Here is a 27,157-nt window from a genome sequence, read left to right on the forward strand (position 1 = left end):
GTAGGATACTAGACCAAAGTTTTTACCTGGGAGATTTAATTAACTCGGTATTCTCTGCCATGCCATGTCCCTGACTGAGTAAATACTGGCGCTCATGTTCGGAACGGCTGTCCTGAGAAATGTGGGGATGGAAGAGCAAGACTCACTGCAATGTACAGTAAACATGCCATATCTCAAACAGTTTAATTCTTCATTCTCAGGCTCTCCAGCACCATTAAAATCCCACACTCATTATTCTAACATGTAGCTAGTGCACTATGTAAACATCACATCTCAGTAACTGATGCATTACTTTCACACAGTTGCGTTGACATTGATGCAACATGGGAAAGCTTGAGTGTGTATTATTTTAAAACACGGACACATTTACACTTTTTGTTAGTTGATTATCACTCCTGGCATCAAACTGATTTGATTCCCCTGATCAACACCCTATCTAATGCCTTAAAGTGCCCAGCCCGCAAGCAAAGGTCTGGGTTTGATCCTCAGACTCAGGCCCCCCCGCATGTTGCTGACACTAGAGTCTGCTGAGATACATGAGTATTCAGGCCTCCAAAGCACCCAGAACATACCTACCCTTAAACCATAATAATGCAGATGGACCCAATGCTCTTCAGCTTGTCTCTTCTGCAGGAATTCATAGGACTGAACACGTCGCTGACGAGCTTGTTCAGTCTCTGGTCGGGAGAATCTTACCTACAAGATTTGATTACCGTTAACTATAGTCCTCAAATCTCTCAAAATGACACAGATTAAAATGGCACAGGGAATTATATGCAAAAATGTGTGCGCTATATAAAGAAAACACATTGAATGGCAAAGCCAGGGGTAGACAGCTAGGAACTAGCTGAACTAGAAATGCTCTTTTGCAACAGCCCCACCCTTCTTATTTCACTTGTTGACTTAACTAAATAGTCAACTTTCCCAAGTGGGGGTGTAATTGCTGAGCACCAACTGCGGTGTAAACCCTGTCAGCTCAGTATGGATTGTTATACACTGATTGTGCACAGTTTCTTGAACTACCAGTAATAAGGAATCTCAGACATACAGTAATTTGCTTGATGTCGTCTTCAGCTTCATCCTGGGACGAATCTCCCGCTGACAAAAAAACAAGCCAGGAAAATGAAATTAAAAATATAATCAAAGATGAAGCAGCCACAAGAGAGTTTATGACTGTTCTGAGGCTTAGTCCAGGAGAGAGGTATGGTCCAAAACACAGGACCAGCGGCCAGCCACCTCAGTTCTATTTATATAAATACCTGGGTAGCTGTATCTCTCGTCACCATGCTATATGAGCACCTCACAAACAAACGCTCCTGCTAGATATGGAAAAATTACCACCACCAGAGGGAATTGAGGCACAGAGACCTGAAGGGGCTGACCCAACATCACACAGGAAGCTTGTGGCAGAGCTGGGAATTGAACTTGCTCTGATATTGAGTCTATATGTCTTTGGGTAAGTTATTTAACCTATGTATCTTGGCTCCCCCATTTGTTAAATAGAGATATCAATATGGTAATATACTGGTTAGTTTGCATATATGTTCCACTGCCCTCTACTGGATATAATCAGAAATGCATCACTGGCATAGGATCTACAAGGCAGACATAATGGAGACTCTCCTTTGACTCTCGAGGTAGGGGCCAGTGCTTTTGGAACACGTAGATCTAGGTTCAATTCCTGTTGATGCTATTATGTTCCAAATGCCCATGGAATGCAGCACAGTGACAACCGTGAAGACCTAGGTGGCTACAGATTTGTTACAACACTTAACTGACAGGGGTCTTGAGAGGACGAGCTAATTGTGCAGCACAATGAAAAAAGTACTGTAAGTTTTATTATTATATTCTACCATCCCGGTGTTCACAGTCTCATGTTCTAGACCTTTAATTCATCTGACGGTTAAAAGGAACAATTATTTCCTCTGAGCCAATCATTATACATTATTTTATTTTAAAACACGCTCAGTGTTTCTTCAGCTATGAATAGCTCTTTCCAAGAACACCATAAAGTCAGTATAACAAAATCTAAAGAGAACTCAAATTGTTCCGTAACAAAGAAATCACAGCTTGTAATGTGTTCACCTTCATTAGCAGCTTCTCTTTCTCGGTGTTTGGCATCAGCTTTGTCCAAGTAGGAGAAACTTGGCCTCAGTTGTAGAATGCCATATAATGGAGTTAGATGAAGTTCACCTGAAAAATTACAAGTTATTTTCCAAGGCCTACAGTTGGCAATTTCATTTTCCTATCACCTTTGTAATGTCACAGTTTAAATTTAAGATAAAGATTTATTAAATTTAAATGTAAGATGAGAATCTTAAATGGAAGATTAATCCAGTCCTTAGTATTTCAAAGAGGTATCAGATTTGAACCCCTTGGTCCAAACCTGCCGCTACAATTTGCTTTTTGGTAGGATCCAAGCCTGGAAGAGGCCCATTTTCTGGATAACATATGGCTCAAACTCACATTTCACAAGGTCAGATGATCTGACAAGATTTCTGCCATTTGTGGCCAAAAATCTCAGAACAGCAGCTCATGAAAGATCAGTACTAATCCAATCCCAACCTGTGATTCAGCCTTGAAGACCACCCCCAAGCTCACAGCCTAAACCGAATTTCGACATCAGTAACGCCTCTTTGTCCCTTCTCTAAATAAGTATCTCTGCCACAAACAGGAGAACAATACCCAATCCTGGTTCCACAGCATCCAAAGTTTACAGCAGCCCCTGGCCTTCCACACCAATAATGAGTATTTATATCATTATGACAACAGCAAACTCTGAATAAGGTGACATAAAAAAACGTATAGAATACCAATCTTGAAATTCTTGGGACATCAGTATTCCCAGAGGTTTTTAGAATACCAAGCAAGAGAGGGTTTGGGAAACAAATGAAGGAGCAGAACGTGTGGAGTAAGGGAGAACAGCAACAGAGAGACTGAAGTGAATATTAAAGAATATCCCCTTCAATGTATATGGTTTCAGTCTATAATTCAATGGTAGAGTTCTGGTTGCATCTACAAGCCCTACTAACTGTTACCTTGTTTACAATGTCATTAGAATACCCTGATGGAATCTCAAGGACTTTAGAACACTCCAAGTAGTTAAGTTCTCCCTTACAGTAACTTACTTATAAGGAATTGACAGCCACTAAATAGGAACAGAGGCTGCTGGAGACAAACACCACAGTTTTTTCATTTCAAACCCTGCATATTTAAAAACCGATTTATTTCATAAGGTTGCGGGAGGAGAAAAAAAATAACCTTTTCTATAGATAGCAGCAGCATAACGGGAAACGTTACTCGCAGCCTGTGAAGAGCAGAAAGTTTGTCTGTCCATCAGCTTCCTGTAAATAAATTAAATTTTTATGACTACAGTCCACAGATACCACAAAACATGCAAGCCTTAAAGGGCAGAAACAAAGAGTTGTTGCTCTCTAAAATTGAGTACTGTAATTAAACTTGCAGGTCTTTTAAAAATATATATTTATACATGTATTTGCTGATCTCCCACGCTGCAGCATTATTTACTATGGGTACTGTGGAAGTCACAGCACCCCATCTACAATATTATCTGTCCCATGTGCTCATTCAATTAGGGGCTCTTTAGAAAGTGCTGAGTGGTGGCTTCCCAGCTATCCAGAGATGCCCTGATGGAATTAAACAGCAGAAGACACTCTACAGCATAGGGCACTGGAGCAGCTACTCTGCTTCCTTGATCCTTCCTCTGGGAGAGCTACTGGGTTACATTAACAGGTACTGATGGCCCTGAGAGGCCTTAATTCAGCAAAGTGTTTATGCTTGTGCTGAAGATTTACATATGTCTCTCATGCTTTGATGGCTCCTGGCTAGAATTAGCACTGAGGGACATTTATTTGGTTTAGATGTTGTTTTGCCATTTTTCCAAGGGACTCAGGCATAACACTCTCCAATGACAGAAAATGCCACCAACTTTAATTGCACACCTGGCCGAGTTTTATTTTTACCTGCTGTCATTATAAGCTACCCTTAGACTATGCAACTAAAAGAGTAAGACAGAAAAAAATATGCCTCTAATTTTTGCACATCCAACAGTAGCTTGTGAATAGTCACATTCACCGTTTCCCCGAATAGCCAGCCAGCCAGCTTCCCCTATTATTTGGGTGCATCCTTCATGATGCAACAGGGGAGCAAAAAACATTTTGAAAAGTGGGATTGTAAAAAAATTCACAAAAATCAGTAGCGAGACTCCAGGACAGGTGAGATACCTGAACCTACTTTTAATTCGTTTTTTTAAAAAAAACTGACAAATTTCAAGTTGACAGCATCTCTTAAAATGCAAAATGTATAGACCAAGATTTTCATAAATGACGAGTGATTTCTGGGTGCCCAAGTTTAGACACCATACAGTGGCTATATTTTTTTAGGGTGTGTGTTCAGCATTTCCTGAAAATCAAGCTCCTTAAAACGGTCTTAAGTTGGGCACCCAAAAATTGACCCCCCCCCCCAATCACTAGTTACTTTTAAAAGTCTTGGCAATATATTTTAAAATGTCTAAATTTCTCCATATTTGGAAGATTGTGATTACTGGGCCAAAAAGTTAACCCTAATTGTAAGCTGAAATGTAAAAAGGATGTAAAAGTTAATAAGATGTCAGAATAACCTATAACATTTTTTAGCCTGCATGGGAATTTACCATGGAAAATAGGTCAAATTATTTTCAGTAATGATGTTATGAACAAATGCAAGAAAACCAGAGAGAGATTAGTCCAAACAAACAAACAAAAATCTACTGACATGATGCAAGGACTGTGCTGAGACTGGACCTAATAAACAAGATATGGGATCAGGAATTAATGGATCAAAATTGGTGTGAAGGATATAAAGCCTAATTGATGGCAAAATATTGAGATGAACTATGCCGCCCATTTTTCTCATCTTTGGGTTCTTAAAAAAGAAATGTTGAGGGGAAAAAAAATCTCTTTCCCCAGTGCATGTCTGCTCAGCACCCCCCAGCTCAGCTAGTCTCGTCCCACCTCACCTTCCCCAACCCCAACAGAAGAAGCAGACCAAACCAAAGGACATTCTTCCTGAGAGGAAGGCCAGCAGGCCTTACTCCTCTTTAAGGAATTTTGTTTTTCACCTGGGAGTCCTGAAAGCCATCATATCATCATGACATCCAGTCCTCAGCCCATCAGTGGGGATACATAATTGCCAGCACCATAGAGGTACCCAATATTCTGTTTCCCTTCCCTTTGTGTTACTTTCTGCCTGCCCCTGCAATTCCTATCTCTCATGGTTTTCCACTGAATCCTAAAAATCAACCACACTACATCAGCACAAAAGAGATGAGATGTCCATAGCCTTGTCTTGTCTAAGGAGAAATAACCCAATCAGAGGACATCCCTGACCTGAATGTGAATTAGGGTCCAGGCACCAGATGTCACGGTCACCTGCCAGCCAAAGTATCCACTGACCAGCCATCCAGTGTTCCAAAGACATCAACAAAAGCTGTATTTCCCCCACCTTTTCTATATTTTCTCTTCTTCACCTTCTGTTTGTTAAACACAGAAGAAGTGAATATCCTTTGCACATCAGGACTGACAGTAAAATTAAACCTCCCTTTTAATCAAAGAATGGTTGTTAATGAAAATAAGAGACTGATATTTTGTCTGCAAAAGGAGAGAGACTTTAATATGCTTTATTTAAGTTTGTTTTGCATAGTCATTCAATTTCAGTATAAATGCCTATTTTAATTTCTTGTTCTTCCTTGTGTTTGATCAATAAACTTTCAACTTTACAAGGCAAGGTTTTGTGTGTTTGCCAGAAACTGAGTAAACCAAGGCCTCTGTAGAGAAAACCCCGAACCTAAGTGTCACTGTTTTAATGCTGGACAGAGAAGGAGTTTACAAACACCTTTAACTTTTTTGGTCCTTGAAATCACTATACTCCAGGCCTTGAGATTGCATATTTGTTTGCTCTGCCCCTTCCCTAAAAGTTTGGTGGGAAATCTGACCATTTACTAGAAAAGAAAATCAGAGCAAAGAGGATACCTACGAGGAATAGGTACTAGTTTCATCTGTGCAGGTGCCATCCACATTGAGAGCGATCTGTTCTCCTTTGCTGCGACAGTAGTTGGGATTCAAAGTATCAATGGCCATTTCAAGTTCAACCTAATCACCAATAATTAAGAAAACACCAATAGTTAACATAGCATAATCACCAAATATTCAACCAAACTAAGGCTCCAGTCTCACAAAGATTAATGTATGTTTACCATTATGCCTACAAGCAACCCCGTTAAAGTCAATGGGACAAATCACATGCATAAGATCAAGCAGGTGCTTGAGTCTCTGCAGGACTGATATACACTGTCATGCTGTATATCAATGCCATTTGCAGACGCCCAACGAAAACTACCAAATTTGATCTGTACTTCAGGAACCCTTTTTAAATGGATTTTGAAGATGTATCATTTACACTGCAGGTGGAGCACCAAAATTCAAGACTTTCCCTTTACATCACCAAAGATTTAAAGAAAAGAAAATAGCACACGAAAGATGTGCTATTTACAGCTGCCCTGCTGCTCTCAACATGTGTCAGCAAATCTATTATAAAACACATTCTTTCAGGTGTTTACCTCACACTCCTTTCCAGTGCATCAAACCCAAGTTTAGGCGGATGTTTAACAGCCAAACTCTGCCTCTCATAAGCAGCTCGTAATTCTCATCGACATCAATGGAAATGCACATAGCCACTGGAGGGCAGAATTTGGGCATTATGGCTAAGATTTTAAATGGGATTTAGATGCACAATTTCCCATTCGAATTAATGGGAGTGGAGAGTCTAAGTGCCCTTAGGCAGCCTTGAAAAAAAGTGTGTGTGTGTTCTGACTATGCTGTCAGATAGTTTTGTTTAAGAATACCATGGCCCCCTTTCCTCTCTCCTGCCACCAGGTCTATTCAGAAAGTCTGAAGCCCAATGCATTTCCGCAAGACTTGGGCAATGAAACACCACACTATATTCCATCTAGAGGCAAAGAGCCCTGTTCTGATCTTACAGTGGTTTTATGCCAGTGTAATTTCAGTGGAGTTACTCCTGATTTACAGCTACGTGAGAGGAGAATCAGGGTTACAAATGGCTCCTTGCAAAGTGTGAGCCTGACCCTGCAAGCTTCCAGAGGCATGGGGATCTCCCACAGATCTGTGACCTCACTGATTTAGAGTTACTCCTAATTTACACTTCCTAAGGGAGAGCAGCACCAAGCCCTATCACGAATACTAAAATACAGAGCACGTCACCAGAACCCAAATGTGCTCTAGAAATAAAGACATGAAAAATGCTCTTTAAAAATATGGATTATTAGCACAAGCATCCCCAACCTGAACTAGAATTATCACATGCTCAGCTACAATGTCTCTCAGGGGTGGGATTTCAATATTTTTATACTAAAGGAGTATCCTCTCCATCACAGCTTCACCTGCTTCTCTACAAAGCAAACACCATGCTGGAGAAAGCCCTGTTTAAAATTTCTCAAATTTTCTGAAAGAACTAACCTAAGAGATGCAGTACCACAAGTGGCTGCATCACCACAACAGCTAATTATTAATAATTATATGTATAGCGTTAGCACCTAGCAGCAGAGCACAATTCATATTTCCTAAGCACACAACGTACAGCATGAAACAATCTTTTCAGACTAGCATGACATGATACCTGACCTTTTGCTGCTTTGGCTTTATCTTTGCCGACAGATGCGTCACATCATCATATGTCATGGAAGCTGGACGAATAGGATACTAGAAAACAAAAATGTTTCACAGAGTGTCTTTCATCTAAAGTCTCAACATGCTTCAAAAAAAAAAAAAAAAACTAACTAACCTTTCCCTTCCCCACCCCACCTATTGTATACCCACTTCCCAGATGATTACAAGTCACAGAAGAATAAATGACTTGACTGGTCTGGTGAGTCACTGGCAGAGCTGGGAATAGGGCCCAGAAATCAAACTCCCAGTCCTTTGCTCAAGCCACTACACAACACTACCTACCAATGAACCATGATATACAGAATTTTTTATCCAAGAATCTCAAACTGCTTTACAGAAAGGTGGGTGAGTACCAATATCCACATTTCACAGATGGAAAAATAAAGCATTGAAAGATTAAGTGACTTGGCCAAAGTCTTCTAGGAATTCAGTAACAGAGTGAAGAATTAGAACCCAGCTCTCTTGACTCCCATTTCCCAGCTCTAATCACTATGTGATTCTGCTTCCTCCATAACACATAGGAGCTGTTTGCAGTGTTATTGTAGCTGAATCAGCCCCAGGATATTAGAGAGACAAACTAGGTGAGGTAATATCTTTTATTGGACCAATTTCTGTTGGTGAAAGAGTGCTCTCATTAACTGGAATTATGAGCATAAATCTTTGGAGCATCCATACAGAGTTAAACTGCTTCACAGATGTAAAAATAAATAATTTCAAAAGCAGAGAAGCCAAAATTCTTTTCAATACAAGGAGGTAAGCAACTCTCTATACTACCCACTGCAGTTTCTCTTTAGTGGTGTTATCAGGGCTGCCTTCACTCCATGGGACTTAAACCAATGAGGACATGCAGCAGTTTACACGGAGATAATACCTAAGGTCAACACTGTCCTGGCAGTGGTTGAAAGGGTGTGTGTGAAGGGGTAACAGCTGCCCTGTACTACCACCAGCCATCCCCTCTTTTGGCACTATACTATGTGTTTGAACGGCCCAAGGCCTAAACGGACCCACCTAAACCCAACCCCCACATAAATCCAAGGCCGAGACAGGTCTGCAGCTCCATGCAAGAAACTGCATTGGGAAATCCACCAAATGCTGCCACGCTAGTGACAAACCCTTGCACTGCCAATAGGTGCTAACACACAGGAAACAGCATAGTAAGTGAAACTGCCCAGCATCATCCAGTAGAAGTCGTACTAGGGCATGCTAGGAGCTGTTAGGGTCTATGTTAACAGTAAGAGAAGTTACTGCTTTATGAAATAATTATTCTTTAAAAATTATATCCAAGAAGTCATCTGGAATACCTGGAACATATACAGCTTCTCCGACAGGCTTTTGGCCAGGTACACGTCAATCTAACAAAGCAAAAGAAACAAGTTTAACCAGACCGAAAGCTACGATTGCTGGTGCTCTCAGACATTACTGAGAATGCAGCCATCTGTTCTCAAGTTACTAGAGATGGGAGAAATTTGCCTAGTTTCGAGTTTCACTATGAATGCTGAACCTAGGTAAGGACCATGAATCTTTTGACAAACCCAGCCTCTGCTAGTTTTCCACACGAAACTCAGCAATTTTGTATATTTTTGCCATGACACAAGGCAGAGGTCAGTGACTTTGGCCGAGTGTTGGGTTCTCTCAAAGCAAACTCAGGGCACGGCCAACACACCTCTCTTGGGACAAGGGAAAATGGCTCTCATTGGGCTTTCTGTGAATCTAATACCACAATATCACCCAGCTCTAGAAGAAACTCATGTGTCTCTTTGGTAACAGCGAATGTAAGGTGAGTATCTAACCAATACCATGTCACAAAGGCAATGTTAAGAATACAAAATTAAAAATGAGAGATGGGATGAACAAGCTCAGAATCCCATATCTGTCCCATTACCAGCTCTTTGCCACAAACACCTAGAATTCATGGAGGTTTCAGGAATATCACAAGTGGGCACTGCCACAGAATGGCAGCCATTTTGGGTACTTATGTGATCCTGTCAGCTCCCATTCCTGCTGGCCACATCCCCTCCCCCAATACCTGCCCTTTCCTGGCACCTTCATAGTGGCCTGTGTGTGTGAATTCACATCAAATATCAATATGACACCACAGCCACTATGATGATCCTTTTAAAAGCCGAATGGTCCGAAACTCCTTTCAGACTAGAACCAGATCTCAACTCTTTGTTTTAGCAGAAGCAGTGAACACATTTACCAGTCATTTCATTTTTATAACCTTCTAATCCAGCAAAATAATTCTATTTAAAATTGTTCTAACTTTCCAAAGTGAAATTTAGTGCACATAAAAGATGCCAGATGATAAATCTGGAGACTGATCCTCTATTTATCCACTGAACAGATAAAGCAGTGGTGCTAGCTTCTCAATGCTGACCCACCAAGGTTCTTCATCCCTGACCTGGAACACAAGCTCAGGGGTCAAAGGCTAGAACAGTTCTCCATGCCAACTCTGCCCACAAGAGTGCCAACTTGTTTTGGCAATGAGGACACCTGTACACTTGACCACCTATTTCCTTCAGGTACTGTAGGTTTTTGAGCATCAGATGCCAGTTAAACCCAGGGAAACATTCTTTCCAAGTGCAAAAGGCTAAGAAAAACAAATTTCAAGAAAACCAAACACTCACTAATCAACCAATGTCAATTTACCTCTTGTATAATTGGGTCATCTTCTTCATTTGCCATGCTAAAATGGGAAAAGCAATGTTTCAGGTCCTTCCTTAGCACAATCTGAAAGAGAGGAAAAGCACTGTATCAAGGATTGTTTTGTAAGAGCTATAGTTCCCCCATTCGTAATTTCCATCTTGTGTACCATGTGCAGCCTAGGATCCTTCCTTGCTCACATTGTTTTAGTTCCTTTTAATAGAAGGGAATTTTATTTTTTGGAAAGCAGATTATGGGGAATACATTTGTGTGGTCTTATTTCTTCCTTCCTCCTCTTTTGTTGGCTATGACACTTTTGTACAGTATGTATTTTAATTAGGCTTGGTAGAATTTTTTCCCTAATGTTGACAATTAATATTGATTGTTATTTAAGATTTTTTTTAATTTTTAATTATTTTTATTTTATAGCTGCAGGAAATGAAGAGAGGGGTAAAACCAGGATTAGGGCAGCACTGACAGCAGGCTACAGGGGCTCCCTGCATGGCCAAGAGGCTCAAGACACCAGCATGTAATGTGAGGGGGAGGCTGTGGTCCTGGCCTTATACAGCAGAGACCCACAGCCAGGACTACAAAGATGACAACAAAACCCTGGCTGCGAGTTGCTGCTGAACAGTTCCTGTCCAGGGACAGCTCCTAAACTCCTGGCTGGGGAGTGAGTGAACAGGGACTTGACAGCAGAGCTGCACAGGTTCCCAGCATGGCTGCAAGGCTGGTGATCTTTGATGGTGCAAGGTGTGGGAGAAACTGCGGTCTTGGTGGGTCAAAGCAAAGACCCCCCTGGCCAGGGCTGTGAGGAGGAGGGAAAGTCCTGGCTGCAGAGGAGGATACCCCGCCATGGAACGGCTCCTGCCTGGGGACAGAGCCATTCAGCAGCATGGCGGCTTCCCCCACAGCCAAGGGCTCAAACTCCTCCTCATCACAGTGCTGACCTGGGATGGTCTCTGCTTCACCAGGCCAGGATTGCAGCCTTCCCTACAACTTATGCCTCCAAGGACCAGGTGTCACGAGCCCTGTGGACATGCAGGGAGCCTAAGGAAGCCCTCTGTCACGGGATTGAGGGAGGGGGACTGTGACAGCAGAGCTGCAGAGGGCCCCCTGCACTGCCACTGGATCTGTGACACTAGATCCCTGCAGGTGCAAGGGGTGGGGGGTAGGCTGCACTCCCAGTGACTGTTACCCTCCCACAAATTTCAGCTGAAATTGACATTTACTGACATCTATCGATTTATATCGAATCCTGCCAAGCCTAATTTTTAGGTTATGAATGCATTGTAACTGACTGCCACATGGACAATGCACTGCATAAATGTCCAGCGACTGTATGTATTTACCACACTTCAGATGGTAGGAAATTAAAAACTTAACATGTTTGAATGAGAATTCTCAGTCTGAAACATTTCTCAGCCTCTCTTTTGTGCCTTTGAAAAGATCTGTTGCCCAAGGTCTTACCACCTCACATCTCTGATCTTATCAACCCAGACGTACCCCATGCAATTGTGCAAGGAGAATTAATTCTGTGTGTCGAAAGGAGCAAAGCAAGACCAGGGATGGAAAATGAGAACTCACAGCAAGCTTCCCCCAAAAAGAGAGGCAACGATAAAATGACACTTCCAAAGATGTCATTCAAGTTCTTATTCTGCAAGATACTGAGCTCCCTCTGCTCCCGTTTAAGTCACCGAAAGTTAAAAAAGCGTTCAGCACCTGGTAGCATCTGGCCCTTAGTGAACATGAATGTTTATGGGTGGCCACCTGAGGGGAATCAGAGTTAAGATCTTGAGCTCAGTAGAGATCTCCAGGCTGGTATAGTCAAGCAGGGCTGTTGAAGGAGCCAGGGCCCAGATCTACAAATGGATTTAGATGTCCGAAACACTGGACTAGATTCACAGTCTCTCTCGCTCAAGGACTACATAAGTATTTATCTGCAGTGGATCAGTCATTGGCCCAGAGAGAGAGAGCGAGAGACTATGACGCTGTAGTCCAGGGCTCTGGGCACCCACTTGGGAGGTAGGAGACCCAGAGAGTAGGAGACTGCCATGTAGCGTAGTTGTACAATGTTAAACAGCTGCCACTTTCCATTCCAGAAGTGGCTGCGTTTCAGTGATAGGATACTTAAGCCCACTATATCTCTTACTTACCTCAGCACTATTTGAGACTAACTACTTAATATTTGGCATATTTTCAAATATTACAGAAATACAAAATGTTCATGATCATTCTGCATTCTCGGTTACTGTATTCTTAATTAATTGGAGTCTTCTTGGCACAACTGTCAGCATGTGATGTAAATTTAAAATGGTGTCCATTAGATCAGATTATTAGAAACTGGGTTCCTTTTAAAAAATGTAAGCATGAGTGTATATTTTACAGAATTAGAAATGAATATTTCCTTTCCGCTTACCCTAGCTCATGGAGTGACTCAGTTACTAGTGAAAATATCAGATAATCAAGACACCAATTTTCCAATTCCTTTAAGGATAAAAGACGTCTGTCTAGAGGGTTGCTTTTAATAGAATATTAGAATGGCAAGCATATAAACAGGAGGCATTGTTACCTGATATAGCTTATAATATTCATACAACTTTCTACAATGAAGGAAATTAAATGGAATTAGATTCAGGCATTTAGTATGGGAAGACATACAGAGAGATCTGAGAGAGACCTTTTCAGCAGAAATACAGTAACCAGAAGAGCTCATGAACCGTGGAAAGAGTAATGGAATGAAATTAAGATAAACACTAGGAGAAATAAAGCATACAACTTACAATTTAGTAGATGGCTCAAATAATTTTATGTAGGTTTTGGATTGCTGAAGGGACTTCCATTTAAAGAGCTCATTGTTATTAGTTAATTAAGCTTCAAAAAACCCTGAATACCTGTAGGTAATACATACAAAGCTCTCACTTGGCTACCACTGAAACACTGCTAACTGGGATGGAATGAAGCAGCTGGTTAACAACTTCCCAATTTAGAACAAGTGAAGAGTCTGTGCTGGTTTGAAAACTGCAGAAAGACAACTGAACTGAATGTTTACAAGGTTCTTTACTTCACCTCTTCCTCCTTTTGCCCATCCATAAATAGTTTTGCAAAACCACATTCTGTTAATTAACCAAAACATTGGGACTTCCTGTGTTCCAAGGCTTCTATTTCCAGTTCGGGTACTACAGCCAGGCAGGCTGATGTAGTCAGGATTTAAAGAGGCTGCGCTGTAAGCTACGTTAAGCATGCATCACCTTTTAAAACCTTAACATTTCCATAAATATCATTTGTGTACAAAGTGTTAAACCTGTTCTTTCAGCATCAGGTTAGATGAATGAATACAATCAGCAAATAACTTCCCCCTAATGACAGCATAATTGATTAAAACAAACTCAGTACATAGAAAAACACAACTCTATGTACTGATTTCAGAGCAGTAGCTGTGTTAGTCTCTATCAGAAAAAATGAGGAGTCCTTGTGGCACCTTAGAGACGAACAAATTTATTTGGGCATAAGCTTTCGTGGGCTAAAACCCACTTCTTCAGATGCATGGAGTGAAAAATACATTAAGCAAAATATATATTCTAGCACATGAAAAGATGGGAGTTGCCTTATCAAGTGGGGGATCAGTGCTAACGAGCCAATTCAATTAAGGCGGAAGTGGATCTCTTGTGTGGACTGGTCCAGGCTGAGGTTGATGGACCAGTCCTCACAAAAGAGATCCACTTCCTGGACACTACAGTGCAAATAAGCGACAGTCACAAACACCATCTACGGACCGCTATACTTACCTACATGCCTCCAGCTTTCATCCAGACCACATCACGTGATCCATTGTCTATAGCCAAGCACTAAGATACAATCACATTTGCTCCAATCCCTCAGACAGAGACAAACACCTACAGGATTTCTATCAAACGTTCTTAAAACTACAATACCCACCTGCTGAAGGGAAGAAACAGATTGACAGAGCCAGAAGGGTACTCAGAAGTCACCTACCACAGGACAGGCCCAACAAAGTAACAGAATGCCACAAGTGGTCACCTACAGACTCCAACTAAAATCTCTCCAACGCATCATTAAGGATCTACAACCTATCCTAAAGGACGATCCCTCACTCAGACCTTGGGAGACAGGCCAGTCCTCGCTTACAGACAGTCCCCCAACCTGAAGCAACTACTCACCAGCAACTACACACCACACAACGAAGACATTAACCCAGGAACCAATCCCTGCAACAAACCCCACTGCCAACTCTGTCCACATATCTATTCAAAGGACACCATCATAGGACCTAACCACATCAGCCACACCATCAGGAGCTCGTTCACCTGCACATCTACCAATGTGATATATGCCATCATGTGCCAGCAATGCCCCCTGCCATGTACATTGACCAAATCGGACAGTCTCTACGCAAAAGAATAAATAGACACAAATGAGACATCAAGAATTGTAACATCTGTAATAAAGGAGAACACTTCTATCTCCCTGGAGACTCACCAACAGACTTAAAAATGGCAATTCTTCAACAAAAAAAACTTCAAAAAGAGACTCCAAAGAGACACTGCAGAACGGGAATTAATTTGCAAACTGGACACCATCAAATTAGGCCTGAATAAAGACTGGGAGTGGATGGGTCACTACAAAAAGTAATTTTCCCTCTGCTGATACTCACACCTTCTTGTCAACTGTTGGAAATGAGCCACCTTGATTGTATTGGACTTGTTAGCACTACAAAAGTAATTTTCCCTCCCTTGGTATTCACCCCTTCTTGTCAACTCTTGAGAATAGGCCACTTCCACCTTAACTGAATTGGCTCGTTAGCACTGCCCCCCCCCACTTGGTAAAGCAACTCCCATCTTTTCATGTGCTAGTATATAAATTCTGCTTACTGTATTTTTCACTCCATGCATCTGATGAAGTGGGTTTTAGCCCACGAAAGCTTATGCCCAAATAAATGGGTTAGTCTCTATGGTGCCACAAGGACTCCTCATTGTTTTTGCTGATACAGACTAACACAGCTACCACTCTGAAATGTATCCGATGAAGTGAGCTGTAGCTCACAAAAGCTTATGCTCAAATAAATTTGTTAGTCTCTAAGATGCCACAAGTACTCCTTTCCTTTTTGCGAATACAGACTAAACATGGCTGCTACTCTGAAATCAGTACACAGAGCAGGTCACCTGGTCAATGAGTCAGTGAAAGCTCCACATCACAAGTACACAGTGCCCAGCAGCTGCCGAGCCAGGCTGGGCCCTCGTACAGACTGCCACTCTCTGCTGGCATAGAGGGGTTTTTTTTTTCCGTTATTATTTTTGTCAACTTGTAAACCTACTTCCTCCCTGCACAATGATACCAGTAAACAGGCAAGGAAAGGCAAGCTCAAAATCTTCAGCCAGGATTTAAAATACAGGTTCAAATTACTGACTGCAAAAATCCTGCTCTGAGCAAGAATGACTTGGTAACTTGTTATGAGACAGGATGCAGTGTTCTTCCTAAATAAACCACAAAACAGATGGCCAGAAAGAGATGCATGTACTTGGGCAATTCACCAGTCACTCTTCGAGGATACTGGGAGTAGCTGGAAGGACCGGAGATTATCAAACTCTGCTTACTTTTTGGGGATTGGGGTGGGGAACAAGTCTCCCCAAAGAGACGGCTGATGTAACCACGTAACCTCAGGGAGTAGAGATTCCACACCCACCCAAAACCTCACATTAAACCCAAGTCTCTCATATTTCTTGGATACTTTGAGGGCAAAGAGGGTGCCAACTCTTTATTTAATCCTCGCCTTAGAACATAACTAGCCTTTGGTGTCAGGCTGTGACTGAGATGGCTGATGTAACCATGCAGCAATCTCGAGGACAGCAGACTGCAAACCACACACAGGAGAGAGGCAGGGGGGGGGGAGAAATAAAGATTATAAGTGAACAATGTGGATTTGTTCAGTCACCCTCGAATCAGGCCAACTCCTCCCGCGGGGGGGGCTTCGCAGCACACACCCAGCCCCTGGCCCTAGCCCTGACCAGCTATTCCCAGAGTCCACTCCCCAGGCGCTTTTTACATGCAATGAGTTCGGACTCCTCGGAGAGTTTTTAGCTCGCTCACAGGAACTGCAGCAGGCAGAGCGCACCCCAGCCCAGGCCCTGCTGAGGAACGCGCCCCACAACAGCTGCATCGCCCTGTGCTGCCCTCGGGCGTGGGGCAGGGATAATGGGCCACACATGCTCCCCCTACCTCGTGGCGCGGACTCCAGGGGCAGTGGGGGCCACCGACACCCCCCTTCGGCGTGTTGAAATGTGTGTGCAGGTCCCGGGGGCTCTCATGCAGCAGCCATGTTGATGTAACCCAGCAGCGGACACGTGGGGAGACTAGTTCCTCCTCTTACCCACAATGCTTCCCAAGCGGGGTCCAGGTTCTCATCTTAGCACCAGGCGGCGCTGTGCGATCCCTGTAAAACACTGAGGGGGGCAAAAGCGTTGTGGCAGCGGTGGGATTCGAACCCACGCCCCCGAAGAGACTGGAGCCTTAATCCAGCGCCTTAGACCGCTCGGCCACGCTACCTACATAAGCAATAGCGGCTTGTATCCTTTATTCTTCTCAGCTCTTCTTTTTTCCTCTTGCTTTTTGTCGTTAACTGGTGTATGCTCAGTCATGGAGAGGTCTTTTACACAGAGATGAAGGGCTGAGCTCTTGCTTCCATTATAGATCCTTTTTCAAAAGAGTCTTTTTCAGAGGGTAAGCTACTTTGCAACTCAGATACATGGTTAAGATCAAAGCAATGACCATGGTAGTAAAAAATAATATTAATTAGCAATAGGTACTAACAGTTAAATATAGCTAATCAGTATTTTTGCATTTACATTGCATTAATTAGTGGAATTATTCCACAGCCTCAAGCAGATGGAAGTTCTGAAGGGATGTCCCAATGCTCACTAATAATGTGGACATTCCACTGTTCCAATGTGGCACCTAGGTGAGGCAATGGAACATCACAATGCAGTGTCAAGCCTTCCCAAAACAATATCCCAGTACAGCATTGTAATATGATGTCACCATACATATCAGATAATTGCAATACAGTGGAACAATGCAGCTATAAGCTTCTGTGCCACAATGCACCAACCCACTGCTTTGCAACATTGCAATGCTAACATCAAACCTTTGCAACCTCACAATGTGAAGAGGTTCATTGCCCCACTAAAGAAGGCCTGCAATATGGCTGAAGAAGCCTAAATTGCAGGCCTCTCTTGCCCAGGATGTTAAATCTATACAAATAAAAAATAGTTTGGTGTTTTTTTTCCTTTCCTGACCATCTCTTGCTAAACAAATCAAAGCCTGGTTCATCTGAACAGCTGACCCTCTAGGCATTTAGAGTTTGATTTTTCTTCTCACTGCTGTGCAGCAACACAGCAGTAAGTTCACCTACGTTCATAGTATTACAGCAATGTGACCCTAATGCAGGGAAACAGAAAGAAGAGGGGCGAGGTGGGGACTGGTACTTTGAGTTGGTGTCTGCTGAGGTTTCTCTGTGTCCCCATTAGTGCGCAGAGGATCTGGAGATATTTGATGTCGTTTCGGTGGCAATGGGGTGGGAGGGAAAATCTGTTGGACCAAGACCACTAAATTGTAATCCACCATGATTTAAGTCTTTAATTTGGACAGTTCATTTAAGTGAAATTTTGACAATGCAACTGCCAGAGCTCTCCCATTGCATGGCCCACCTGACAGAGTCTTAAGTTCCTTTTAATGTCCTGAAATATGCCACTTCCTAGAACCAGGGTTGCCAACTTTCTAACTGCACAAAACCCAACACCCTAACCCTGCCCCTTCCTCAAGGCCCCTCCCCCTGCCTCGCCCCTTCCTTGAGGCCCTGCCCCCACTCAATACATTCCCCCTCACTGGGCGGCTTGGTCTCCCCCACCCTCACTCACTTTCACTGGGCTGGGACAGGAGGTTGGGGTGTGGGAGGTGGTGAGGGCTCTAAATGGGGGTGCGGGGTCTGCGATGGGGCCAGAAATTAGGGGTTCAGAGTGTGGGAGGGAGCTCCAGGCTGGGGCAAGGAGTTGGGGTGTGGAAGGGGTGAAGGCTCCGGATGGGGGTACAGGCTCTGGGGTGGGGCTGGGGTTGAGGGGTTTTGATTCAGGAGGGGGCTCCAGGCTGGGTGGAGGGGCCGAGGGATTCAGAATGTGAGAGGGGGCTGCAGGTTGAGGCGGGGGGTTGGGGTGTCGTAGGTGTGAGGGCTCTGGCTGGGGGTGCAGGCTCTGGGGTGGGGCTAGGGATGAGGGGTTTGGAGTGCAGGAGGGGGCTTCAGGTTTGGGAGGACTCGGGGTTGGGGCACAGGCTTATCTCAGGCGTAGGGTGACCAGATGAAATGGACAAAATATCAGGACACATGGGGGATGCAAAAAAAAAAAAACCGCCGGAGTGGCCAAAGCCACAATATCAGTCAGGATGCGAGACAAAGAACTAAAAATTGGGACAGTCCCGATTTTATCAGGACGTCTGGTCACCCTACTCAGGCGGCTCCCAGTCAACAGCGCAGCAGGGGTAAGGCAGGCTGCCTGCCTGTCCTGGCTCCATGCTGCACCCCGCCACATAGGAGCCGGACCTGCTGGCCGCTTCTGGAGCGCAGTGTGGTGCTCCAGGACAGGTAGGGACTAACCTGCCTTAGCCCCACAGCACTGCCAACCAGGCTTTTAACTGCCCAGTCAGCGGTGCTGACTGGAGCCACCAGGGTCCCTTTTTGACCGGGCGTTCTGGTCGAAAACCAGGCACCAAGTCACCCTACCTAGAGCCCACCTGCTTCTCTCTCCACTTGATCTCCTGTGCAACTGCCTCAGTGCCCGCCTATTCATTTCTTTAAGTAGCCTGTTGCTTGTTTTGGGCTTTCCGGGGCAGAGGGAGGGGGCTTCTGCTTTTGCAAGCCTATATTGGCTTGTTTGTGTACGTAATTGTTCATTCGTTTAAATTAAATAGCCTGTTGCTTTTCTTTAAGTAGGTTTGTCATTGAAGTATGTGGCCTTTTTTTGGCTTGGTGATTGGCAGTAGGCGGTGCCTCCAAAATGGGATTGGCTTGTTTTGGGCTTGCTGTGAAAAGACAGTGCAGCTTTTTTTTATCTTGTAGACCTGGGAGCCTTGCGCAGTGCCGTCCCACAATGTCCAGTATGCCCAGTCTCTCCGCTGCCACAGATCTCTTTCTCCCTGCCCTACACACTGGCCTACCTCCCGGCTTGGGGGGCCTTCTTTCTTCTTCAGGAGGTGCACTCAGTTGGAAATGACCCTGCTCTGGGCTGCTGAGGCTTTTGCCAGCCTAGCTAGACACCTGACCTGACTGAAAATATTCAGGAATAACATAGTAACGGCCATACTGGGTCAGACCAAAGGTCCATCTAGCCCAACATTTTGTCTTCCAACAGTGGCCACTGCCAGGTGCTTCAGAGAGAATGAACAGTACAGGTAATCATTAAGTGATCCATCCCCTATCGCCCATTCCCAGCTTCTGGCAAACAGAGGCTAGGGACACCATCCCTGCCCATCCTGGCTAATAGCCACTGATGGACCTATTCTCCATGAATTTATCTAGTTCTTTTTTGAACCCTGTTATAGTCTTGGCCTCACAACATCCTCTGACAAAGAAGGGTTAACCAAGATGAACACAGGTATATTGTGTTATACTTGTTTTCAAAACTGCAACAGTCTCAATACACTCTGTTTAATTCCTGAATACTCTTTAGAATCCTTTATCCCAGGTGCTGATGCCTCTTTCACTTACACTGACTTCAGTGGGGTTACTCTTCATATCCGTGTGAGAGGAGAATCAGGACTGCAGGCTTTAACTGGTAAGACAGAGCAATTCACCAGGTCCCTCATCTGCTTAACAAACTGGCAGAAGCATACATATGGAGACAGACTGGACTACTAACCTTTCTGTGATAAAGAACCTGTATGAAGCATGCATTTATATTTCTCAAAGATGTCTGGAAGAGTCCAGACCAACAGACAAAAGTGCAGATCAGATTTGTTCTCCCGGTAGGAAGGACCATCAACATGTACAATTTGTTCAGGATCATTATATGAAAAAGTTACTTATCTATTATTTTATACCTATTGTGCCATTCATCAGCAACTCAGCTTCATTTCACAACACAATGAAGGCTGGGCTTTTAGCACTAGGGGCAGTTTTTGCTCAAGGACTCTAAGAGCAAAATGGGACCACTGGCATATTGACTTAAGCTGTGCTCTCATCATCTTTCCCAAACTAAAAAGGATTGGGCTGTACCATTGCCAGGAAGTGGCACTGAGGATTCAGTAAATGGCACTCTTCACGGTGAATCAGCACTGACCCAGTGTTCCAGCATGGTATTGGGAGCATACTGTCCTTCAGAAGAGATGTATAACTGAGACCCTGACTGAGTTGTTATTAAAGATCGATGGATTTCTTGTACAAGTAGAGTTGTTAGCCCTACTCCCCTGCCAAATGAGTAATTACATTCTGCCTCCCTGCATTCATAGAATCATAGAATCATAGAATATCAGGGTTGGAAGGGACCCCAGAAGGTCATCTAGTCCAACCCCCTGTTCGAAGCAGGACCAATTCCCAGTTAAATCATCCCAGCCAGGGCTTTGTCAAGCCTGACCTTAAAAACCTCTAAGGAAGGAGATTCTACCACCTCCCTAGGTAACGCATTCCAGTGTTTCACCACCCTCTTAGTGAAAAAGTTTTTCCTAATATCCAATCTAAACCTCCCGCACTGCAACTTGAGACCATTACTCCTCGTTCTGTCATCTGCTACCATTGAGAACAGTCTAGAGCCATCCTCTTTGGAACCCCCTTTCAGGTAGTTGAAAGCAGCTATCAAATCCCCCCTCATTCTTCTCTTCTGCAGGCTAAACAATCCCAGCTCCCTCAGCCTCTCCTCATAACTCATGTGTTCCAGTCCCCTAATCATTTTTGTTGCCCTTCGCTGGACTCTCTCCAATTTATCCACATCCTTCTTGAAGTGTGGGGCCCAAAACTGGACACAGTACTCCAGATGAGGCCTCACCAATGTCGAATAGAGGGGAACGATCACGTCCCTCGATCTGCTCGCTATGCCCCTACTTATACATCCCAAAATGCCATTGGCCTTCTTGGCAACAAGGGCACACTGCTGACTCATATCCAGCTTCTCGTCCACTGTCACCCCTAGGTCCTTTTCCGCAGAACTGCTGCCTAGCCATTCGGTCCCTAGTCTGTAGCTGTGCATTGGGTTCTTCCGTCCTAAGTGCAGGACCCTGCACTTATCCTTATTGAACCTCATCAGATTTCTTTTGGCCCAATCCTCCAATTTGTCTAGGTCCTTCTGTATCCTATCCCTCCCCTCCAGCGTATCTACCACTCCTCCCAGTTTAGTATCATCCGCAAATTTGCTGAGAGTGCAATCCACACCGTCCTCCAGATCATTTATGAAGATATTGAACAAAACCGGCCCCAGGACCGACCCTTGGGGTACTCCACTTGATACCGGCTGCCAACTAGACATGGAGCCATTGATCACTACCCGTTGAGCCCGACAATCTAGCCAGCTTTCTACCCACCTTATAGTGCATTCATCCAGCCCATACTTCCTTAACTTGCTGACAAGAATACTGTGGGAGACCGTATTCCTAGGTGTTTGGACTAGGGGAAGGAGCAGGCAGGCCTGTGGTGCGTAATAAGATTACAGTTTGTTTGCCTCTTCTTTCCTTAAGCAATCTCTTAAAGTGTTACAGATCAAGAATAGTTTTAATAGAACACATAGCCCTGCATGGATTATTCAGTCCGGTGGAATGGAGGCTATGCTGTCTTTTTGCTGTCCGAAAATCAGTGCAGGAAGAGATACTACACAGTAGCTGATCTGTAATCCTGAATTGCTTTTAGGATTACAACAAGCTCAGGATGAAATTTCCTCAGGTTTTGAGTGTAGTGGTACTTTACAATAGGTACCTGAGGCAAACCTATTGCTCAAAGAGGGATATAAAGCCCCACATTCTCTCAGACAAGGGTTATGTGATCAAAGTTTCTCCTTCCTTGCACAGACACAGCAGAGCTCTTTACCTACCATGAATCTTCTTCAAATGTGACTGCAAAAATAGAGTACTGGATGTGAAGTGTGGGTTACACTGGTAGAGTTATGCTGAAGAAACTTGCATAGTAAATCTATGTCTGGGTCAAGCCATGTCTATTAGTTCCTTGGGTTGTTCACCACCAAATTCACTTGTAAAGATCATGCCCCTAGTTTATCTTTTTCCATACTATGCTCCCATCTGCCACCACCAGTGTACAAATTAGCCCCTGAATGGTAAATCAGTGAAAGTTACATTACTTTACCACTCACACCCATTGGCCAACTTAGTCCACCCTTTATGGTATGCCACCATTGAATTTAGAACAAAGACTTCCATGGAAGATGCAATCTTCACCAAATCTGAATTTTTAAAAGCCAAGGAAATTTCATCCTCTTGATACACACTTCAGTGCCTGCAGGAAACCTGTCACAAACAAATACAGATGCTGAGATCTGACACAGGTTTCTCCGCCCAGCTGCTGTCACAATGTGAGACCCATCAAAACACAAAGAGCCATCACCAGTTGGCTTGTACTGGATCATTTTTTGTTGAAGTTCCAGCTGAAATAGAAATGACAAAAACTCTGGATCCCAGGGGGCAAAGTTTAAAAGCCCAGGAGGGGTTGCAATTCCCTTCTTGGTCCGAGCCTCTGAATTTCTTTACAGGGAGACAATCCTTAGATTATTAGAATTCAGACCATGTAAAAGAAACCATCTTTTCACTATAAAACATTTTATTTCCCATGAAACAACATGAGAGCCCTGTAACATTTCACAGTACATGTTAGAAGGGACCTCCTGGAGAGGGTGCTTGAATTACAAGGTAATACTGCCTGCTTCATGTGATGCTGAGTTAATTAAAATAAAATATATAGCATGCAGTTACTTGTTTTATTATGCAAAGTCAAAGAAGGCAAGTCAGGCCTGATCAAAGACATGTTCATTGATAGTAAAGCTTTTCCTGATTCTGCTCCTACTGACTTAAGTAAGGATGGCAAGATCAGGCCCTAAATCTTATTATCATTCTGGGCTGAATTTACACAGAGATATTTCAAACTGTGAAGAAGGTGAAAGCAGGTTGGATATCAGTAGGTGAATGTGGGCTGTACGATGGGGAAGCCCTCCCTCACTCCACCATCTGAGAGAGGGAAAAGGGGAATCTGTCGTCTCCTTGACTAAAGGATGCAAGAGAGCTTAGGCTGGGAAACTTAGACCTGGCCTACACTACAAAGTTACGTCGACATAAGCTGCCTTGCATAGACCTAGATGTGCATCTGTTTATGCTTAGATTTGTCTCCCACCCCGATGTAAGTGCCCTGTTGCAGCGACACAGTAACACCACCTCAGCGAGTGGCCCTGAGACATGATCGATGTACCATGTTGCCTATATCAACTCTAGCAGTCCTCCAGCAACTGTCCCACAATGCCCACTGCCGACTGCTCTGGTCACAGTTGTGAACTCCGCTGCCCATGGCTCACATAAACCGGAAAGCACCACCCTCGCTCCCCCCACACTTTTAAAGCCCAGCAAATGTTTGAAATGCCTTTTCCTGATTGTCCAGCTTGGCGAACTCACCTAGAAGCTCTCTATTGTTGTGTGCTACTGACCGCTTACCAGGCTGGCTGCATGCTTCAGATGTGCTCCAGCTTGGAGTAGACAGGAGATATTGCAGGGAACAGCAGCAGTGACACGTGAAAGTGAGGAACTGCAGCAGCCATACCAAAAGGCCAGAGAGGCCAACAGTCAAACTGCAGACCCACTGCTTTTACAAAGATCTGCATGGCATACTTGTCAGACTCCACCACCACCCTGGACGCCACCATGAATACCTCTGAGGAGCCTGAGTCGCAGGCCCTGGCATGAACAGCGAGGATGAGGAAGAGAAGGAAGAGGGGGGCCATGCATGAGGGTCCAGCTATGCCACGAGCCAGGACCTGTTTGAGACTCCACCACACTCCAGTCAATCCTGGCAGTTGAGCACGGGTGAGCCCGACACAGGGGAAGGAATCTCTCTGGTAAGTGTATAAATGTATTTCACATTACTATGAAGTACTGATGGCATCCCATCTGAACAGGACATAGCTATTGACTTTTCATTAATTTACTCATACTAGAAGAGGTAGTGGTACAACAAAGAGGTAGAGTTGCTATTTGCTGGGTGAGCTATGTGGAGCAGTTTGTTTATGTGCACAGGGATGTCCCTTGAATCCTTCTGTGAGATCTTGATGGAACTTTCATGGAAGTATACTGCAGTCTTCTCCTGAAGGTTTCTAGGGATGACAGCCTTATTTCTTCCTTCCTGGTAGGACCCTTCCCATACCAGTCGGTGATAACTTTGGCAGGCACCATTGCAGTAAACAGGCTAGCAGCACATGGGCCCGGGCGGCTTCAGGACACCAGCAGCAGCTGGGCTGTCTGGGCCTTTGTCACCCTCAGGAGTGAGATGTCAGCTAAAATCACCACTGCCTGTGGAAAACGGTGCCAGTAATCAGTGTCTTTACCTGGTATTCATCGTTTCATGCACCTGAGCAATTCTCTCCGCATTGCCCTCACCCCAGTGTGTCATACTTATCATGGCTGGTTTTGTGAGTGGCACCATGCACAAGCACTCCGAAGCAGAAGTATCAATAAGCATGTCTTGTTTGATAAAACTTTAGGGGAGCAAGGGAAGGGCGTTCTGAAGCTTAAGTTTTACTTTCCGTTGTGACTATACCGACAACGGTACCTCTGTGTGTTTTATCTGTAGCTGCTGCTGTTGCGTCCTTCAGGGGTTCCCCCTCCACACCTATGGAACACGACTCAGAGAAGGCAGAGAAAGAAGAGGACTTGGAATGACATTTTCATGAAATCATGCAACCCAGTGCTGCATTGGTGCATGAGCAGAGGGCTTGGAAGGTGAATAGTGCAGACTTTATGAAGAAGGACAGAGCAGACAGAAGAAAGGCACAGGAAGGGGTACCAGGACATAATGGGGCTTCTTTGGCAGCAAACACTGATGCTGTAGACTCCAGGATCATGACTGGCATTTCAACACGCCAATTGTAATCTGCTGTTTGGGAAATCACTGCTTGTAGCTTTCTGAACCGTTTGTATTCTTAAAGATGCAACCTTCAGTCATCTGCCCTGACCAGCCAACACTGATATCAGTGAACTGTCCCTGGGGATCCACCAATGCTTGCATAACCATAGAAAAGTAGGCCTTTCTGTTAACGTACTCTCTGGCAGGGTGGTCTGGTGCCAAAGAAGGGATAAGCATGCCGTCTACTGCTCCACCAGTTCGGGAACCCCATTGCTGCAGATCCAGCCACTATGTCCCGTACTATCCACTATGTCCCAGTTACCCTTGCACAACCCATTTCTGCCCCACCACACATTGCCAAATCGTCCCAAAAGACAGTGTACTGGAGGGTGGTAGGTTGCACACTGGGATACCTACCCATTGCACACTGCAGTGTGCATTGATGCAGACACTCCAGGTGAGTACGCGCAGCACTGACGCAAGAAGCCAAGTACCCATGTGCACAAGCAATGTACTAACTGCAGCGGCTTTGTGCTGACCTAACTTGCGTCAGCAAAAGTTTGTAGCGTAGACGTGGCCCTAGTCTGTTGCAGCGTGGCCACTTTTAAATTCTTCTTTGACACATTAGAGCAGTGGCTCTCAACCTGCGGCCCATGTGACATCCTCAGGGCCATAGAGGTAGTATTGGAAGTGGCCCACATAACACATTGTGGGGCCACATATGCGGCCCACAGCGATAAATAGGTTGAGAACCACTGTATTGGAGGATAGTCAGTGCTTCCAACTGTATTCACATGAACCATTCATGGCAAATAGGCTCAGCAGAGCAGAGACTCCACCTCTGGGGTTAAACATGTTCAGGAGTGATTGTTCCCCCCTTGAAAGAGGGTATGATGGGGGGAAGATATGTGGTATTAGATATTTTTTAGCTAAATACAGAAGCTTGCTTGGAAAATTCAAATGTTATAATCAAGCTGTCTTCTTTGTTAGACTGGTTTACTCTTCCATGATTAGTTAAAGCAGAGATGGTCTGAGCAAACTCATATTGAGATTACATTGAGGCTAAAGTCCAGGTCAGGATTTGACCAGGTAGAACTCTTATGAGCTAATCTCATGAGATTTGGGCCCCAAACGGTGGATATCTCATGAGGTCACCTTTTTCTGAGAGATACCCACCAACCTGGACTGAAGAGCCGACCTTCTTGCCCACGTATGAACTGAAACTAGAAAACAGGGTAGATCTACCTCACAGCCAAAAGCCCAGGTTCCGACTCTCATCCAGGGATTCTAACCTGACCCATCTTCCTGAAATCCAGAGGGATTCAAACGTGAGATTCTGATTTTGGCCCATCTCCAAACACTGGTGTCAATCAGGAGTAACTCTATGGAGAGCAGTGGAGTTACATCAGAGTAAACACATCAGAATCAGACCCAAGGGAGTTGTTCAGTCCATGTAATTAAGAGATTGGCAGTATTTCCATTTATATTGCTTAACTGGACTTTTGTGTGCCATCACTGTGATATGAATAAACGTCTCTGAATGAAAACATCTATATTTTTCTTGTTGCACTTGCCTACTGCTCATTAAAAAGATCTGATACCAGCTTCAACTAAAGAATAGATATCTAATGCTGAATTCTACCATTCTTAATCCAGCAAAAGT

General features: G+C 44.2%; 1 protein-coding gene across 1 annotated transcript in view; it reads right to left on the reverse strand.

Annotated features, from left to right (window-relative positions):
• Window positions 1-16,757, reverse strand: part of POLR3E (RNA polymerase III subunit E) — a 34,781-nt gene extending 18,024 nt beyond the window's left edge. Inside the window, exons 1-10 of the mRNA XM_084640526.1 lie at window positions 16,623-16,757; window positions 10,392-10,472; window positions 9,044-9,094; window positions 7,698-7,775; window positions 6,034-6,149; window positions 3,262-3,344; window positions 2,086-2,193; window positions 1,049-1,098; window positions 577-696; window positions 27-112 (exon numbers count right to left, since the gene is read on the reverse strand). Coding sequence (XP_084496652.1) covers window positions 27-112; window positions 577-696; window positions 1,049-1,098; window positions 2,086-2,193; window positions 3,262-3,344; window positions 6,034-6,149; window positions 7,698-7,775; window positions 9,044-9,094; window positions 10,392-10,427 — 728 coding nt within the window. The 5' untranslated portion in view covers window positions 10,428-10,472; window positions 16,623-16,757. The remainder of the gene's footprint in view (window positions 1-26; window positions 113-576; window positions 697-1,048; window positions 1,099-2,085; window positions 2,194-3,261; window positions 3,345-6,033; window positions 6,150-7,697; window positions 7,776-9,043; window positions 9,095-10,391; window positions 10,473-16,622) is intronic.
• Window positions 16,758-27,157: the final 10,400 nt, after the last annotated feature.

Source organism: Lepidochelys olivacea (genome assembly GCF_965140295.1).
Source record: "Lepidochelys olivacea isolate rLepOli2 genome assembly, chromosome: 10".
Classification (NCBI taxonomy): Eukaryota; Metazoa; Chordata; order Testudines; family Cheloniidae; genus Lepidochelys; species Lepidochelys olivacea.